This window comes from Hippichthys cyanospilos, chromosome 2 (assembly GCF_059441005.1).
Source record: "Hippichthys cyanospilos isolate Australia breed blue-spotted pipefish chromosome 2, RoL_Hcya_1.0, whole genome shotgun sequence".
Classification (NCBI taxonomy): Eukaryota; Metazoa; Chordata; class Actinopteri; order Syngnathiformes; family Syngnathidae; genus Hippichthys; species Hippichthys cyanospilos.
The window spans coordinates 10,518,317-10,536,167 of NC_142370.1; the positions used below are offsets into that span (position 1 = coordinate 10,518,317).

The 17,851-nt window shown below is 41.1% G+C and overlaps 1 protein-coding gene across 20 annotated transcripts in view; it reads left to right on the forward strand.

Moving 5' to 3' along the window:
* The window catches only part of LOC148427215 (rap1 GTPase-activating protein 1-like), a 52,837-nt gene that overhangs the window by 22,101 nt on the left and 12,885 nt on the right, over positions 1-17,851 (forward strand). For 5 of the 20 annotated variants that reach the window (XM_088406616.1, XM_088406583.1, XM_088406700.1 and 2 more), the window contains exons 3-8: positions 8,357-8,459; positions 13,876-13,911; positions 15,520-15,567; positions 15,850-15,888; positions 16,095-16,289; positions 17,617-17,720. In XM_088406616.1, coding sequence (XP_088262742.1) covers positions 8,436-8,459; positions 13,876-13,911; positions 15,520-15,567; positions 15,850-15,888; positions 16,095-16,289; positions 17,617-17,720 — 446 coding nt within the window. In that variant the 5' untranslated portion in view covers positions 8,357-8,435. Of the gene's footprint in view, positions 1-3,806; positions 3,907-4,498; positions 4,869-4,907; positions 5,158-8,356; positions 8,460-13,875; positions 13,912-15,519; positions 15,568-15,849; positions 15,889-16,094; positions 16,290-17,616; positions 17,721-17,851 lie in introns of those variants that run through there. The other 15 variants (XM_088406685.1, XM_088406576.1, XM_088406627.1 and 12 more) reach the window with 14 other exon arrangements.

Sequence of the window (17,851 nt, forward strand, 5' to 3'; positions counted from 1 at the left end):
CAAAAATAAAATCGTCAGCCAATTCAATTCATCCATTTTCTATAGCCGTTTATCCTACAAAAACTAAATTTACACAATGTAACATACACAGTATTACCACTGAAATGCCGGGTACAGTATGTGAGAAGTGTCATTGATCAATTTGGCCGTCTGTTTAAAGGCCTTTTAATTAAAAACGTGTGCAAGCATTCTGACAGGTAATCCAATGATCTTGGAACAAATCGATGCAGTGCGCTGCAATCTGTTCTTGTTCTGAAGGCTCAGGGAGTTAAACCAGGAAAAGGTCATGATGCTTTCCAGGAAGGCATAGTTAAAAGTCATCATGATGGGTTTGCTGACTGCAAAGGAACTGAGATTCTTGTGAAATTACAGCCGTTGGTAACACCTCCTGAATATCTCAGGCGGTTGTCAAAGATTGTACCCTGTTATTTGTACTCCTCAACCACTTCCGCTGGTTTCCCGTGGATGGTGGTGGGCACCGAATCAACGAGAGCCCTCTGCCTGCTGGAAAATGCCACCTCAATCTCTTTCATTTTGTTGACATTCAGTTCAAGTTTGGATCGTCACAGCATTCCACAAACTCCTGTAACTGTTGTTTTGTCAGGGGCCCGACAAGAATGACACAAAAAATGTTATCAGCATATTTTACTAGGGTTAGGGTCTGCAATCATTGATGTAGAGGACAAACAGCAAGGGGAGGTGTAAGGGAGGTTAGAAAAAGACTTCTAGACCCAGCCTTCCTAAGTCCTATTGCTCAAAAAGTCCAGGATCCACTGGACTAACTGGTCATCCAGGTGCGGTGGAGCGGGTGTCAGAAAAAGAATTCTTGATCTGGACCTCCTGGGTCCTTTTGGTCAAGAAGTCCAGGATCCCCAGGTGAAAGTGAGAGCAAAATTTATCAAAAGGATTTGGGGCTGTAGAATGTTAAACACTGATGAAAAATAAGCAGCTAGCTGCCAAAGTTGGAGCTGCTGCCAACCGCTGACAATAGGCACTTTGTAATCCATCCATCCATTTTCTACAGTTGACTAGAGTCACTGGCTCGCTGGTTTCCAGCCCATTGCAGGGCACACAGAGACAAACTACCATTTACACTCACAATCACACCTAAGGGCAATTTGGAGTGTCCAATATACCTACCATGCATGTTTTTGGGGTGTGGGAGGAGAACCCGAGTGCCCGGGGAAGACTCATGCAGGCATGAGGAGACTGCAAACTACACACAGGAAAGCTAGGGTGAGCTGGAATTGAACCCGCAAAGTCCGAACTGTGAGGCAGAAGTGCTAACCAGTCTCCGTTTGTGCTGCCCACTTGTAATACAATGTCAGCATGATTAAGGCTGTTTGAACATCCTTAATTAGGACAAGTAGGCATTAAATTTGATTTCGGGTCAGGACAAAGTAATGTTGTTGATGAGTCTAATCAGCAATTAGGTCCTGACAGTATGTACATCTTTGGTGTTACGAGCCTGAGGTGACTTCAGAAAGACCGCAGACCTTCCTGCTCTCTTGAATCCAATAAGATGCCACTCAGTTACACCCTCGGGCCTTGCTGTCTTCCTGTTTGTCTTCACACGCACACGTGTGTCTGGAAATCTTGGGCTGGGTATCAGCTTGCCAGTACTCACTGGTCTAAGTGTCAAAGGGGGAGAGCAATTTGTCGAGGACGCTTGGAGCAATGCTAGTGCTATCTATGTGCGGCTCCTGCCAACTGAGTGAAGATAGTAGCGCAGTGACCAGTGTCCACACAATTCAGACTGACGCCCCAATCCACCTGCCATCCAGCTGTAGAGCACATGACGTCTTCAACAATCCTAAAGCTCACATGACAGCCGCCTATCGGGAGGATGACACAGCCAGGAAACATTTTCATGTTATTTTTATCACACAGTTGGGATACTTTTTTTTTTGTTCCCCACTGCTGCCGCTTGTCAACTGTCAAGCCAAGCAACCTCTGCCTCTTAATGTTCTTGCAGACTTTTTTTTACATACATATTTTAATTTTGAATATGTTTTAGGGCTGAAAATGATATTTTTTAAATGTCTGATAACGTTTCCTGGGTAATTATATATGCATCAATGACTACCTCATTGCTGTTTTTAGCAAAACAAGCTTACTCATTGACTGTTCTAGCAAGCAAAAATTGTTACTGCAGTTTTGACATCATTTGGTTCCATAAACCAAATGGGGAGATACAGTATTTGTCTAAAATATCACAAATGTTACTAAAGAGTGCAATTTCAATTTAAGTTGTTGGAGTGTCATATGAGCCTGTTACTGGATGGTCATCTGTGCAGCCCCGGGTGATTGATTTGCTTGGATCTTGTTTTGACTGGATTGATTATACTTATGGCTGGACGCAACAGTGAAAGAGAAAGTGAAGCCAGCTTGGTGAGAGGACAGCCGCAGCGATCCTCAAGGGATGAGAATGAGGGGAGTGACCGCAGCCCAATTTGAATGGGCTAATGTGGTGTGGAATTTGTGGCAGAGGGGCCAGCTGGCGGGGATTTACTGAGGCAGGATGCTCTTAATTCCTGTCCTAGTATGTCCCTGGACCACAACTAAGGCTGGGTCCACACTGCAGGGCTTACTGCTCGATTCCGATTTTTTGTGAGGTCCTTCATATTTCCAAATGAATGTGACCTGTTTTTGAATGCTAAACAGCCCAAAACTGTCCCGTATGTGTACCAGGGGCATTGTGATGTCACAGACAGCAGGCGTGCTTAATATGCTTACGGAAGTAGCTGGCAATGTTGACATATCTGTCATAGCGGAGCCAGAATATTATCAATATCTGAAATTAAAGAGTACACTAAAGGGGGCAAGGTTGAGGTTTTTGGTCATGGCATTTTGTGCAGCGCCAGCAACGTCGCGCTCGGTGGCTCCGAGCGAGCGGCTCACTCGCTCCCAGCAACAGAAAGCAAACGAGCGAGAGGGAGAAACAGACACAGAACACACTTTCGCTGACTTGTCTTAGCCTCATCTGCTGTTGTTGTTTTGGTTTTGACAACATACTTGCACCCTTTTGAATACAGAATTGTGACATTTTTCGCTTGTTTGTTACGTGCAAGTTGGATAAATATGACCTGGCTGTTCAGACTGAAGTTGCATGTCAAAAGATCGGATACGTATCGGACCTGGGTCGTATTTGAAAAAAATTGATCCGTGTCATTCGCACCATACCGTCAAGAAAATCAGATATAGGTCAAATAGGGGCAACCTAATCGGAATTGTTTCACTTCATACTGCGGTGTGAACCCAGCCAAATACAACAAGAGCATTCTGTTGTTCTTTCTGATGAGTTGTTTTTTTTTCCCCCCCATCATGTCTGAGTTCACAGAAGCCTCATTTAAAATGCATGCGACATTTATTTGATAGAGCCAGATTCACTGATCCATGATTGAGTGTCACCAGGCAAATCAGGCGGCAGGTTGCATCAAAATCTTTCTGCTTTGATCAGATGACAGGCGTTCCACACATAAGCGCAAACGTAAAACCAGTATAAACGTTTGCTGACAGCGTCATGTGCCAAAACTCACTCCGTGAATGTTTGTGAAAGAGGGATTATTATCCAAAACAGCACTTTGCCATCCCACACTTAATCCAAAATCTCAAATCCCAAAACAGATTGCAGCTAATGTGGCTGTTGAACTTTGTCGAGTGCTATAATACTGTTTGCTTCAAAGCTTTGACGAGGGACCAGATTGTCTTGTTTTCACTAGTGCACGTGGAGTTGTAATCCCCCGTTAGCGCTCTTCAAACGTTCCGGATTGTTCTGGATGTTTTGGATTCAAAGACACATCGTGGACTTTGCACATAGGTTTAGTGGAGGACGCGCACATGTTGAACAGGGAAGAATTTTTTCCAAGGACCCCTGTCATTATCTTAACACCGACTAAAGGCAAGGTAAGATTTGTGCCTACACTTGGGCTGGGCGATATACCCTAAAAATGGAATCTCAATTGTTTTCAGTCATACTGTGCAGATGCGATTTTGATGAATTTCAAAAAATGAATCGACCAAACATATATTTATTTAATGGTTTAATTTTTCTCTAAAACTAAATTCTTCGCAAACCGTTCAGTTAATAATAATGTATACTGATTTTAAAGCCGTTTTATAGTTTGTTTGTTTGCTCTCAATTTGAAAAGATAAAGTTCTACTCTTGTCACAGCATTAAAAAACATTTCATCAGATTACCTGATACCTGGAATAACCTAAAAGCTCATGTATACCCTCAACTATTTTCATGTAATGCCATTACCGTTGTTTGAGCTCAATAGAACCCTGCGCACATGCTTCCTCTTCTTGACATATTGAACAAGTCACAGCATTAGAAAACATACATGTGGGTGTTTTGCCCCCCCAGTTTTGGCTGATGCGGTTGCCACGGCAACTGCCCGAGCTGACTGGCAGCGGCATGTCTGCCAGTCTAATCAGCCCTCTTCACTTTACTGACAGTGAACTGCAGAGTTCTGTGGGGGAGGGTCTCCCACATTTCAGTGGGGTGTTCAGACTTACGCTGGTTGCTCGTGTGCGCCACATGATCACGGGAGCAGAAAAAAGGGAGGAAGCGACAAGACGATAGCGCATATGTGAATGTGAGAGGCCGAGAGGGAGGAAGCGGAGAAAGCGAGAGGGGGAGGCCTGGCAAAGAAGAGACGCGGGCGAGCATCAGCGTGAGGAGCCAAGCTGGTGGACGTCGTAAGTGAGCTGAAGGTGCGAACGGAACGCGGCCGTGACGCCTGAAGGGAGGAGAGAGAAGTGCAAGCGGGAGGGGACGCTAGCGCCAGTGGAGAGCGCAACTGCGGGGAGAGAGACGCAGACTGTGAGTCATCCGCTCACCAAGGGAGCGTTTCACGCCGCCAGTAAGTTTGGCTGCTTCACTTCACTCTCACACGCACTCACGCACGTACATGCAGAGGACGTCAGCACATCCAGACGCCATGCTGGGACTTCTTAGCGCCGCCGCTTACCAGCTGGGCTACGTTATGTAATTTGTTGTGTTGTGGAGATGAAGCTGTGGCTTAGTGCCGCTGAGCTGCAGGAGGTTGGACCGTACGTGCTAACTGCGCAGGTGTGTGAGCGTGGACATTAGACGCGTAGTCCCTCACTTTTGAAAAGACGTGTGCCTTTGTGGACTGACTGTCGGAAGCTGTAAGTATCGTCCACGGTTAGTTGTGTTTGTTTTTCATGCAGCACGCAGGTCATTCCTTGAACACTATGTTCCGTGATTGCGGAGGCACTTTGTGGATTTGCGCATCTTGTATGCACCTCACTGAGAGCTCTTTTGAACACAGTGCACCCTTGACATGCGAGTTTAGTTTGTTCCATGGCTCAAATCATCTCTAGCCATTCAGATGAATGAAAATCACTGTTGCAGCCGCTCAACACCAAAGTTGAAATGTGTTTTAACTAAGGATCTATAACATTTGACTTTATAGCTCTCAAATAGTGGTATATGAAAGGGTGTTTGAGATTTTAACAGGGTTTCTGCAGGTATAAGTAAATCTAATTTGATGCATTTAACACCTTGACATGGTTTTCTTTTTCAAATTAAAAACATTAATGGAACATGAATCAAATTATAATTAGACTCCTAGACATGTGTGGTTTTGAATGATTGGTTTTCTTTTTCAAATGAAGAACAAATTAGTTGAAACATGAATCTAATTTATTAGACTCCTTTGCAAAAGTTATATGCCTTTATTATGTTAAGTTTTATATGGATGCACATTGTCATTAGAGATGTATTTAAAACTAATGATTTTGTATTATCTATCATCTGGAGTTGCAAAATTAAATATACCGAGGGATACCGCCACACATGTAGTTCCAAAGGTTAATAAATCGGACGTGGATGGCACAGCACTCTGTGTTTTTTCTCTGTGTGATGGCTAGTGTGACTGAGGGATGTCCAAGCGCCGATCTTATTGAATAATGTTTAATGTCGTGACAGACACTTTATATTTTCTTTTCTAATTAAGAGCAAATTATTCGGAACAATGAAGAAACTTGTTGCTAAATTATTGTATAGCCTTTGCAAAGCATTGTGTTCCTTTATTTGGTTAAGGTTTATTCTTCCTTGCAATATTCCAGTACATGAGCCAGAAATAAAACAAAATAAGCAGATTTGACACGATTTATCTGCCGGAGTTGCCGAATAAAACTAGCCTTGGAGTACGACTGCATATGTACCCTAATTCCAAAGTTTTGTATTTTGAAGAGTCTTTTTTTTTTTTTTAAACATCATCGGCCGGCCACCTGGTAGAGACAAATTACGGGACTAAATTGTTTCCACATTTCTGTCAATTGTGTTGTTGTTTCGAGGGATGCCTATCATGGTTCATTGAACGTGCAGAGGAGCGTTTGTCAGTTCATGGAGTTTTTGTCCACTTTTGTCTGCAGAATTGTTCCGGACATTAGTCTTATTAATGGCAACTGGGATCCGCATGAGCAGTAATTACCATTCCAATTTCCAACAGCGCGTGAGCACAAGGAGATGATTTCAGGTCATGGCGGTCGAGCGCGTTGCGTGTTTGAGGATTGATGGACCAAATTAAAAGGCCGCTCAGTTGTCCGTGTCAATGGAGCGTCGGGTATCGATCGGTGGTCGCGTGGGGACTGGGCCGTCATGCTAGATGACAAATCGACTGTCATTGCTGGCTTGTGATGGGGAAATGTGCATGTGACCCTCTCAGCTTGAGAGAGATGTTTTAGAAATGTTTGAAAACATGGTGGAGAGACGTTTTAGAAGTGTTGGAAAACATGGCTATGCTATCTCTTGGGAATCACGTTTTTTTAGAGCAATCTATGAATAAGTCATCCATGAATATGTAGAATGCAATACAATTAGGCTCAACTGTAAACATGCAATGTGGATTATATTCATGAAAGGATTGTTTCAATTCCTTTGTCATTTGTGTTTGTCACCACCTCACTTTTTTTTTGTTGCATAAATAAATCTGTGGAAGGTGGATGGATGCTTTGTGTGACAGATGAACAGATCTTGGTTGATTGATTTTCTTAAATAGTTTACAAGGGAAGTCAACTCAAAGGTTTTCATTACAATATGTTCTCTGCACCCCACTAGTGTAAACACGTCATTATGGTTATTGTTGGTTTTTGTAAAATGAATCAAGCATAAGTCATGTGGCATTCACAGTCTAAGTCGTTGCTGAACCCTGAAAAACTGCGATGTTATTGTCTGTCCACAGCAAAATGAGATAAAAACGGGTGGATTTTTCTGCTTCATTCCATATCCCCAAATGTGATACTAATCACAATGACATGTTAGGTCTAGTGGGGCAGATAGAATATATTGTTAAGAAAAAAACGAAAACAAAAAAAAGGAACAAATACCAACAGAGACTGAAAGTATTTAATTTACTTTCAAATGTCCTTTTTAGCCTCTCTACTTAAATGATTCAATCAGTATTCCAAATGTTTTTAACCTATATGTCCGTTTTCACTAGTGCACGGACATAACTGATGGGCCAAATCCTCATCAATTATGTTTTGGTGAATTTCTCTTTTTCTTCCAAAATCGTAACTTTTGTTCTCTCCAAATTTGTGGATTTTTTGTTTTTTTGCCCTTAATTACTGGCCCATCCGAAGTGTTCAACATAACTTGCAGCCTTACACAAGGCTATGCTAATGATTGAATAAACTTGCTATTTTTGGGGTCTCTTGAAAAAATTATAATTTTGGTGCTAGGAGGATTCTGCCTGACACCGCGGTGCTCCATGTTGCAGCCCAGTCTCGCCAGTAAAAAAACAAAACAAAAACAAACAAAAAAAACTTCTTATTTTTTATTAACTGAGCTTGACTTCTTTGTTTTTCTGTTGAAGTTGTTCTCTTGACCAAACACAAGTCCATCACAGAATGCGATTTGGGTGTTGAATGTTGTGATATTGATACGCACATATTGTAATATTTCACATTTACCAGACGAAATTACATTTTTATTAGCAAGTGAAAGAAAAACATTTTTTCATGCGGCAAAATAGACAAGGTCAATGTATTCTGAGCTAAACACTAGAATGAACTTACTATATACGTAAAAAATATTTATCATTTATTTATTGATATTTATTGAGTGTTGGTCATGCCTAGGGATTATCGAGTATCATAACCAACTTGCGGTATCAGGCCTGTAACTGGCCTCATCTCAAGGTATCGGTAGTTGAGATAGTAACCGATACCAGTATCAGCCTTTTTCTTGCACAGTTTTATGATCACATGCTAGAATTGACAAATGTGAAGAATAGAAACTTTATTGAAGCAATTTATTGAATGAAATTTAAAGGAAAATGATCCACTGACTGATGTTCTCTTCTGTCTGATCCCATTTCAGGAAACACGATGGGAGTGAGCCCAGAATTTGTGGCTCCTTAGAGCCTCAACTGTTCCAGTCAAAGCTTGTGCACCGCGCCATGACAACTCAGAAGGTAGAACAGGTGACCATTGCAAGCAAAAAAAAAAAAAAAAAATGCAATATCTGTCGTTTGCAGACAAATGAAAGAGTGGATAAAATAAATTGGACGCACCGGCAGACCTAAGATTACAGGTTCAGTTTAAAAAAAAAAAAAAAAAAAATGGCAGACTATGATGGAATGGGATCTAGGGTGCCTATGAATAATAAATGATAGAACAACGCTTGGAAAATTTCCACCTCTAGTCATGGTTTAACAATATTTCCATTCATTTCATTCAGAAAAGATGAATTGAGAGAGTTTTATGATATGAGTATGGACATGTAGCGAATTAACCCACATCAAGACATTTCATGACAGAAGTGTGGATAAAATATTGTACCTCTGAATTTAAGTTGGCAAGCTCTGTGTGTGTTATCAAATATTGTGAAATATTATTTATAAACAATTCTGAACAGCATGCGAAATCATTTTAGTATCAGAGTGAGTCATTTTTCACATATTCTTAATTAGGATGGGATGAAATTGAAATTGCAGTTTGCATGTTCTCCCCATGCCCCATCCCACATTCCAGTTTATGGTAGGTGTATTAAACACTTTAAATTGTCTTTAGCTGTGATTGGGTGCGTGAATGGTTGTTGATCCCGACTTTATGTGTCCTGCAATTGGCTGGCAACCAAACCAGTAGAGGGTTCCCCCCGCCTACTGCCTGTAGGATGCAAGCCAGCAACCATAATGAGGATAAGCAGCTGTAGAAAATGGATGGATGGTATTGAAACTATAATTAATGACTATAAAAATAATTTTGGCTCATCACCGTGTTTATTATTCCAAGCGTCACACATCATATCAGATCCATTTCCTCACGCTTGTGCTGGCAGACGATTCGTCTTATCATTAATAAGCAGTGACTGGCATGGGAAAACTGCCAGGGATATTTTGGGAACGCCGAGAGTGAAAAGAGCTGAGCTCCACGGTGATTAAAAGAGGATACCATCTCATTTGCGTTGGATTGCTTTCGCAAGGTCCCTCCAAGTTTGGAAAGGGGCTTATGTCAAGGAGAGCGCCGGGAAGAGAGAGAGAGATTAAAAGAAAATTGGGATACAGTTGTTCCACATTCCTGATGAAGTTGATGGACTTGGGGCCATCTGTAGCCGTCTCTGACAGATAATCTGACTTTAGGGAGATTTAGGGAACACATTTTTATTCCTTTTCTTTTTTTGTAATGTCTTCTTCAAATGATCAAGGAATACATTGCATTACCGGGTTGATTGCATTTTTCTTTCATGAATAATCACCACACATACAAACAGAGCCTCTAACCTAAAGTCAGAGTTGTATACTTTGTATACTGTCCAAACCATTCAAAAAGATCACCTGAAAATCTGACTCACTGTATTATTTTTTTTTTAAGGAATTTAAGTCGCGAGTATTATATTGTCACAATGTTCCTGCTTCACAAACCTGTAGTTAACTATATTGTTACAGTGTGAGAATTCAGTTTTTTTTTTTTCCTCATTTAAGTCAGAATCCTCACTTGAAGTGAGAATTAAGACTTTATTCTCAGAATCCTCAATATACAGTCACTACTCCGTTATTTATAACGTGAATTATAATGCCCGACACTTCCTGCTCCACGAAGTTGTAGTTGACTAAATTGATACAACTACTTTTCATGTCTCATGGAAAAGGGTGTCAGGATTCTCACTTTTATCTCAAAATTCTGACTCCAAACTTCGATTCCTTGCTTTATTCTTTGAATTGTCACTTTATTCTGGGATTTATGTGAGATTTCTGAGAATAAAGCCAGAGGATCCTGCCAATATTTTTTTTTCTTCTGCCCAAATTCTGTTCTGCGGAGATATATATATATATACACACGATTTTTTTCACTGCATGATTATGTTTTTATGTGATTTAAAAATCTTCTTCCAAGCGCTCTTTATGTACTACTTCATAAAAATTCTTCAGTACAGTTTCATGGAAAGGAGACTGTGCTCAGAGAAGTGCGAACAGTCTATGAACTCAACCGTTTGTGGTTGAATGATTGTTATGTTGAAAATTTGACCTTGCCAAATTATACTGTACGCATTGTATACTTATTTTGATGAGGATGCGGAAGGGTAGCGTGATAATGGCTGCATTGATTGTAACCACTTTAATCAGAGCCTGCAGCAAACCGGGTCAATCTGCAATTAACCCCAGCGGGTCTTATGCTTTATTCAAGCTATATTATTACACCGAGGTCCTCGTTACACACACTTCCTGGTGATAAACTCATTAAAAGCAACATGCGTGGCGTGTCGAGACAAGATGATTGCCGCCGTGCAGATCCAAGCGGTTATAAAACACACAATTAGCGCGATGACAGAGACTATCCTCGTTGCAGTTCTGTCTGTTTGAAAATAAGCCTGCTGAAATCACATGACGCGGCCAGACTAGTGGAACCAAATAGCTCACATTTAATGAAAAGATGCACAGCTGGGTAAGTGTCGTTCTCCAATTGGCACGTGGCATCGTTTTAGGCACACACAAAAAAAGGGAAGAAAACTGGGGGTAAAAAGCAGCTTGACTATTCATGGGTGAAACGTTCCAGGCTACCTGATCTGTGAATTTCCACGGAGTGAAGAATGTAACAAACACTTCATTGATTTACTTTCTTAAAATCTTGGAGTGGTACACAAAAACTGAAGACCATAATTTCAGTATAACTCTTATGCTGTTATTATGAACAGGCCAGTAAAAAATTATCAAAAACATAAGTTTATTCTGTTATATTTAAGATTACTAATGATCCCATGTGCATAGATTGATACCAGTACGATTAAAGTTGAGACTTTTTTAATTGGTTGTCAGCCAACTGCAATGCACAAAGAGACAAACGCCCATTCACACTCGCAAACATACCTAAGGGCAATTTGGAGTATCCGAAACACCAACCATGCATTTTTTGAGGAATTTGTGAGGAAACCCATGCAGGCACGGGGAGAACATGCAAACTCTACACCGGAAGCCCAGAGCCGAAATCAAAACCCTGTCCTCTGCAAGTGAGGCGGACATGCTAACCAGTCTTCTCCCCACAATAAAACGCTATACTTTAAAAATAAATCAGCTTTGTAAGCATAGAAACAAAACTACAAGCTTGCTAGCAAATTTATAGGGATATTCATGGCCACCACATGGTGGCGCCACTGGTCTTTGTGCAAACCTCAGTTAGTTGCTGTGACTACCTTTTTTTTTTCGTCATCATTTTCATTGTCTTCTATTAAAAACACCAAGTAAACACACTTTCACTGGAAGTACATATCAGCAAATGCAAAATACTGTAACTTGACATCATTTACCTCGGTGGCAGGAGTTTGGGCACTGACAAAGATTCTTGCTCACTTTGGATGCAGAATATAAACGTGTGATTAGATACCTCATTTGTTCTCTCAAGAATTGAATGACAAATGAAGCTGTGCTATTTACTTTACTGGTTTGATACACTTCTCCAATTATAAACAGGAAGTAATGTCATTCGACCTGAGCAGGTGATTGTTTGAAAGGTTTTACGAGAAGAGAAGCTCCACCTCTGGAGTAGATATATGAACGTGTGAGTGGGAATTTCAGCAGAGAGGTGTGGCTTGCCCTGTCAAAAGCAGTTTGGAAGGGACACCAATGAGGTTTTTGTGTACAACCTGAGATCTGCTGATTGTGCTGAATGATCTACAAAACTGTCTGATGTAATGCTGGAAATGATCATGGTTTCATTGAAAGATCGATTACATCTTTGAAGTATCTTTGCTTGTTTGAGGAAGAAGCATGGCTAAAAATCTCAGAATCTCTTCTGCAATGGTTACTCGGGCTCACTGGAGCAAACCAAGACATGTAAGTCTTTTTATTTACACGCTTAATTGCAGACTGGGCTTCGGTTGGATTTTGACAACCGCGTCTCTCTGCGAACTCGTCTGAGTGGAAGCTGATCGTATTTCAGGCTCAAGCTGTGTCAGTGTGCAGGTGTTTTATTTATTTTTTTTCAGGTTTGAAGGCAAATGGAAAGGAATGGCGATGACTAGGGCTCATGCATCAGCCCGCTGATGAGGTGTATTGGTTGTAACGTTTATCTATGGTTAACATGGTTGAAGTTAGCGTTTATTTACCTTGAGGGTTTGTGGCAGCTGACTGTTTGCACATGGTGGAGGACTTGAGGTGTACCTACCCTGATAGGTAACACACAATCGCTCTGTACACAAACTGGCTGAATTGACCTGCCTTCACTCCACATCGAATACACTGCTGTCATTACCTTGTCTCACAAAGAAAGATGGTTTGACATTCAAGTCTTTTGAGCTAGTGTAATCTTTTGTCGGTTTTGCTAATTTAACGCTTAAATTACCTGATATGGCATGGTAGAGCCAGGGCAGGGACATAGCCAAAAAGTTTTCCTTGGGCTGGCTAGTGTGAGCAACACCTCAGCAAGGGGAGGCCAAGGGTGGCATACGTACTCACATGGTTTCTCGATATAAAATAGTTCCATTTTATTCTATAAATTTAAAAATATATAATAACATATACATAAGTGGCATGTGTCAAAATACATGCATGTAAAAATGGCACCAAAACAGTTATTAAACTGTGCATGTGACCAAAAGGGTGGCCAGAGTAACAAGGGGTAGCCATGGTCACCCCTGGCCGCCATGTAGCTCCACCAGTTATTAGATGTTCAATTTTTTTCATTTTTTTCAAATAGGACGTCTGTTAAAAGCTTATAGGCTTTTTTCCTTACCCAAAAACGCCTGTTTCTTACTCATTTGACTTCTTTGTCAATAACTTTTGGCGCTCGAGTGATGGAAATGAATCCAAGAGAATCCGGACAGTTTTCAAAAAAATTTTTTTTCAAAATAAAATATCTGTCAGACGCAAATAATATATCAAACGGAAATAGTTCATTATTTGGGGTGCGGCCCATGCGGCCCGGCACCAGTTGTTCCACGGATTGTTACCGGGCACTTGACCGGTAGTTGGTGACCACTGTCATAGTTGGTCCTCCTGCCGGAAAGTACAAACATCTCAATACCAAATTAAAAACATAAAACACCACTAACTAGTGGCTTTACAATAACTAGCACCGGGGTGGCCAAGTTGGGTCCTCAAGAGCCACAATCCAGCCTGTTTTCATTGTGTCTCTTCAACCAACACACCTGACTCAAATCAGCGTCGTTATCAGGATCCTGCAAAGGATGCTGAGGAGCTAATCATTTGAATCAGGTCTGTTAGTTGAAGGAACACAATGAAATCAGGCTGGATTGTGGCTCTTGAGGACCCAACTCGGCCACCTCTGAATTAGCACCTTTTGTTTCTGGAGTTCAATGATGCTCCATGCTAATACGGTTGAATACATTGGAAGAATATTAGCCGGATTACCAAAAAGATAAAACATTTCCTCTCCTCTCTCCAGACTGCGGAGTTATTTGAAATGATTGAAAAGATGCAGGTAAGGCGAGTCGTTCTTTTCTCGTGCAGGCAACTAACACGGCGTCGGCGTGCCTGCTCAAATCCGGCTTGAATCTCGCTTGTTCCCAAACTGGTTGCCGTTGCTTCATTAACATTGTCTGTTCCTGCACAGTAAGCTTTTTATCCCGCTTCACAAGCCCACCCCTGCTCTTCGAAGGATTTTAATCATACAATTGGGCTCACGACGCATGCAGGGTTTTAAATACAACTCCGTCGTCAATTCTTAAGATGGGCAATCAGTTCAATATCAGATGATTAATTGAACTGCTTGTGTGGTTATCTTTCGTATCTGGCATAACTAAATATACTGTACTTAAGAAAATTGGCGCTCTTATTAAGAGATGTAATTCGATACTTGCTTGGGCAGTTTGATGTAATGATATTCTTAAAAAAAGATATAACAATCAGTTTCGCTTTTGTAACAGTCTGAGAGAGAGATTTAGCTATCTGTAGCACTTCTCTCCTACTTTGATGAGCTTTCTCAACTTTATTTCCAGAGCACTTTAAGATGGAAGTCAGGTTAAAATGTCCTTTACACTCATGTTTTATGCAGCACCACACATCTAAACAAGATGTTCTAATTATTACTGTTGTGAAATATGAATTAAGCAGCAAAAGGCACACACTTTCAAATGTCTCATGTTGACGTTTTCTGTCACCTGAAAATGACATCACACCAATCACAGCACAGCTTCCAACTGGCACATGACACAACTCTAAAAACAGGCGAGCCGTGATTTGTTGCTATTTGTTGTTACCTGTGCCTCGAGTAACTATGATGTCATTTTCAGTTGGTGACAAGTGGCAAAATGTCTGCCCCCTCTGAGATGGGTAAAAATAGGTGGATTTTGCTCCTTAATTCATATACCATAACTTTAATATTAATCAGAATGCCATGTTGATGAACATTACGAGATTTGTTTTTACTGACTTCCTCTTTAACAACTACAGTACTGTGGGGTATATAAAAAAATAGTTGAAACAACAACTCAAAAACAAAAGATTCATATTATTTTCTAATTAAAATCTAGAAGTGCTCCCTTTATGTTTGCATTAAACAAATGTTGGTAATTGAGAGTAGCAGTACCTCTGTACAGGATGTCAAAAAATTCATAACTTGACTCACCTTGGCTGAAGTTTGAATGTAAACAATATTTAGCCTCAGCAATCACTTTCTTGTATGACAACTCATGCCAATGTTTGACAAGGATGACATTTAAATTGAGGATCATTGTTTGTATTACGTATTCTCTCACTTTGGCTGCAGGATGTTCGACCTTCCGTATTCGTCCACAGCATTTACGCCTTTTTTCATTGCCACTTCGAACAGATGCTTCTGTGTAGAGGTGTTCCTTCTGCCCGCATCTTCGACTTAATGCATCACGTTTGCGCCACGTGCTAACAGTCTCTTTAGCGTCCTTAACCACGCTCTCTGTCTGCTTCCATCTCGCCCTTCCAAACTTTTTTTTTTTTTTTGCATCCTTTGAGAAAACCCACTTGTCATTTTGTTCACAAGTGTCACTTTTGTGTTTGACTTGAGTTTGATAAATGACTTGCCATCCATCTGTTTTTTTTCTTCATCTCCCAGGGGAACAGGATGGATGAGCAGAGATGCACCTTTCCACCTCCCCTCAAGGTATGACTCTGCGGAATATTCATCATACCGTAGAAAGTAGCTCACCCTTTACAAACTATCACATTTATAGTTTTGTCATGGTTTTTCAGTCGGTTAGTCCGATTCATCATTCGCCGGGTCCCAGTGCAAACATTAGTAAAACGGCAAGTTTACTCATTTCTCAGTAGCAGCAGCCCGTTGAGGGGAAAAAATGCATTGTGTTAACGAATAATTCATTTTGCTGTTTAATCTTGTTCATCTTGGCAATGAATCTTTGAATACAAACCAAAGCTCTTTTTTCAGACCGAGGAGGACTATATTCCCTATCCAAGTGTCCATGAGGTAGGGTGCAGCATTTTTATCCCTGGTGCTAATGTAAAACTTGTTAAATAAAGTAATTTTAGTGATCTGTTTACGAATACTTTGGATGTCCCGATCCGATATTGGGCCGATAACAGCCAAACCCAGCATCGGATTATAGTGGCTTGCCTCCAAAATAAATCTCCTCCTATATAGAGTATATAGAAGCTTTTGTCTTTTTGTGACAGGTACTGGGAAGGAAGAGCCCTTTTCCTCTCATTCTCCTGCCGCAGTTTGGTGGTTACTGGATTGAGGGAACAAATCACGAGCTGGGTAATAGTCCGGACTCATCACAACTGCTGCAAACTTTGTCCCCGGACACGCGCACAAAGCTGGAATGTAATACAACGGCAACGCTATTCCGCAAACACTTCCTGGCAAAGGTTTGTTATTAGTAATGTATGTGTTTAGAAAATCAGTCTCAGTGCTAACGCTTAATGGGAAAACACCATAGATGTGCTAACAAGTACCATCTATGTGGTGGTGTTATTAAACAATAGGTAGATGGACAAACATGATGCAGCAATACAGATGACAGATAGTATAACAATGTGCATGGGCATGTTGTTTTCATCCTCTGTACAGAGCGACTCACATTTTGTGCCGTACTGATTAGCTCAATGAAGAGTTGAAATTTTATAAAGAATACCACTTGAGTTCTTGGCATAACCTTCACTAAAATCGAATTACTAAGACATGAAGTGGTTGACTGAAGCTCTTCTTTATTTGAGTGACAGTTACACTACCGCTTGCAGGCGAAGTTGCACACATCATGAGGAGACATAATCAATCAATTTTCGCTAATTAAAGTAATTATATTTTAGGCATGGTAAGAATGTCACAGTTAAGAAATACCGGGTTTGATTCCAGTTCCAGACAAACTGTTTAATGTCGCTGCTGTCCGGTCGACACCTCCCAAATAATCACTTTTCAAAGAAAACCTAAAAAAAAACTTGTCGTAAAAATACATAAATGAATAAATAAATAAGACAGTTCGGCGGAACAGTGGTTAGCACGTCCGCCTCACAGTTCAGGGACCTGAGTTTAAATCCACATTGCTCCGGAGTGTGTGGCGTTTGCATGTTCTCCTCGAGCCCGCGTGGGTTCTCTCTGGGTCCACACTCCAAAAACATGCATGGCACATTGTGTGCACATTGGACATACTAAATTGTCCTTAGGTATGATTGGGTGCACGAACGGTTGTTTGTTTCTATGTGCCCTGCAATTGGCTGTCAACCAGTTCAGGATGTCCCCCGCTTACTGCCTGAAGTCGGCTGGGATAGGCACTAGCAAGCTTGCGACCCTTGTTAGGATCAGCGGCTCTGGTATTAGAAATAAATAAATAAATGAACAACACCCACACATGTGGAATGACTAATTGTATTTTTTTATGTTCAACGTACTAAAAGTGAAAATATGTACTAGCAAGTGCCCAAGTGAGCAAAATTACAACTCATTGAGGACTCAACAATCAGTTTCATTTTGTTCTCATTGCAGTAAGATAATGAAGATGCAAGTCCCTTGCATCAAACTGTCTCATTGTGTCTTTTTTTTCTCCATTTGTGCATGTGGACATACAATAAGTCTCACCACCTGTTCATGTGAGCGCATAATATGAACAAATTCGGGATGGATTCTGCAGAAAGTGCGTTTTGTGTTTCTGAGTATGATGTATGTGCTAATGGCTGTCCCCTTGAACCGTGCCCTCAGGAGCACTTCAATTACTATTCAGCGGACAGCGCCCTGGGACATCTGGTGTTCTCTGTAAAATACGACGTGATCGGCGACCAGGAGCATCTCCGCCTAATGCTTAGGTAACACATACACGCTACCGAGAAATTCAGCACTGAGGACACAACATGTCGATTCAGCTCCCTCAAATGTTCAGCCACGAGTGTATCAACACATCTCCCCCGGCAGTGTTATCACAAAAGTCGTAAAGCAT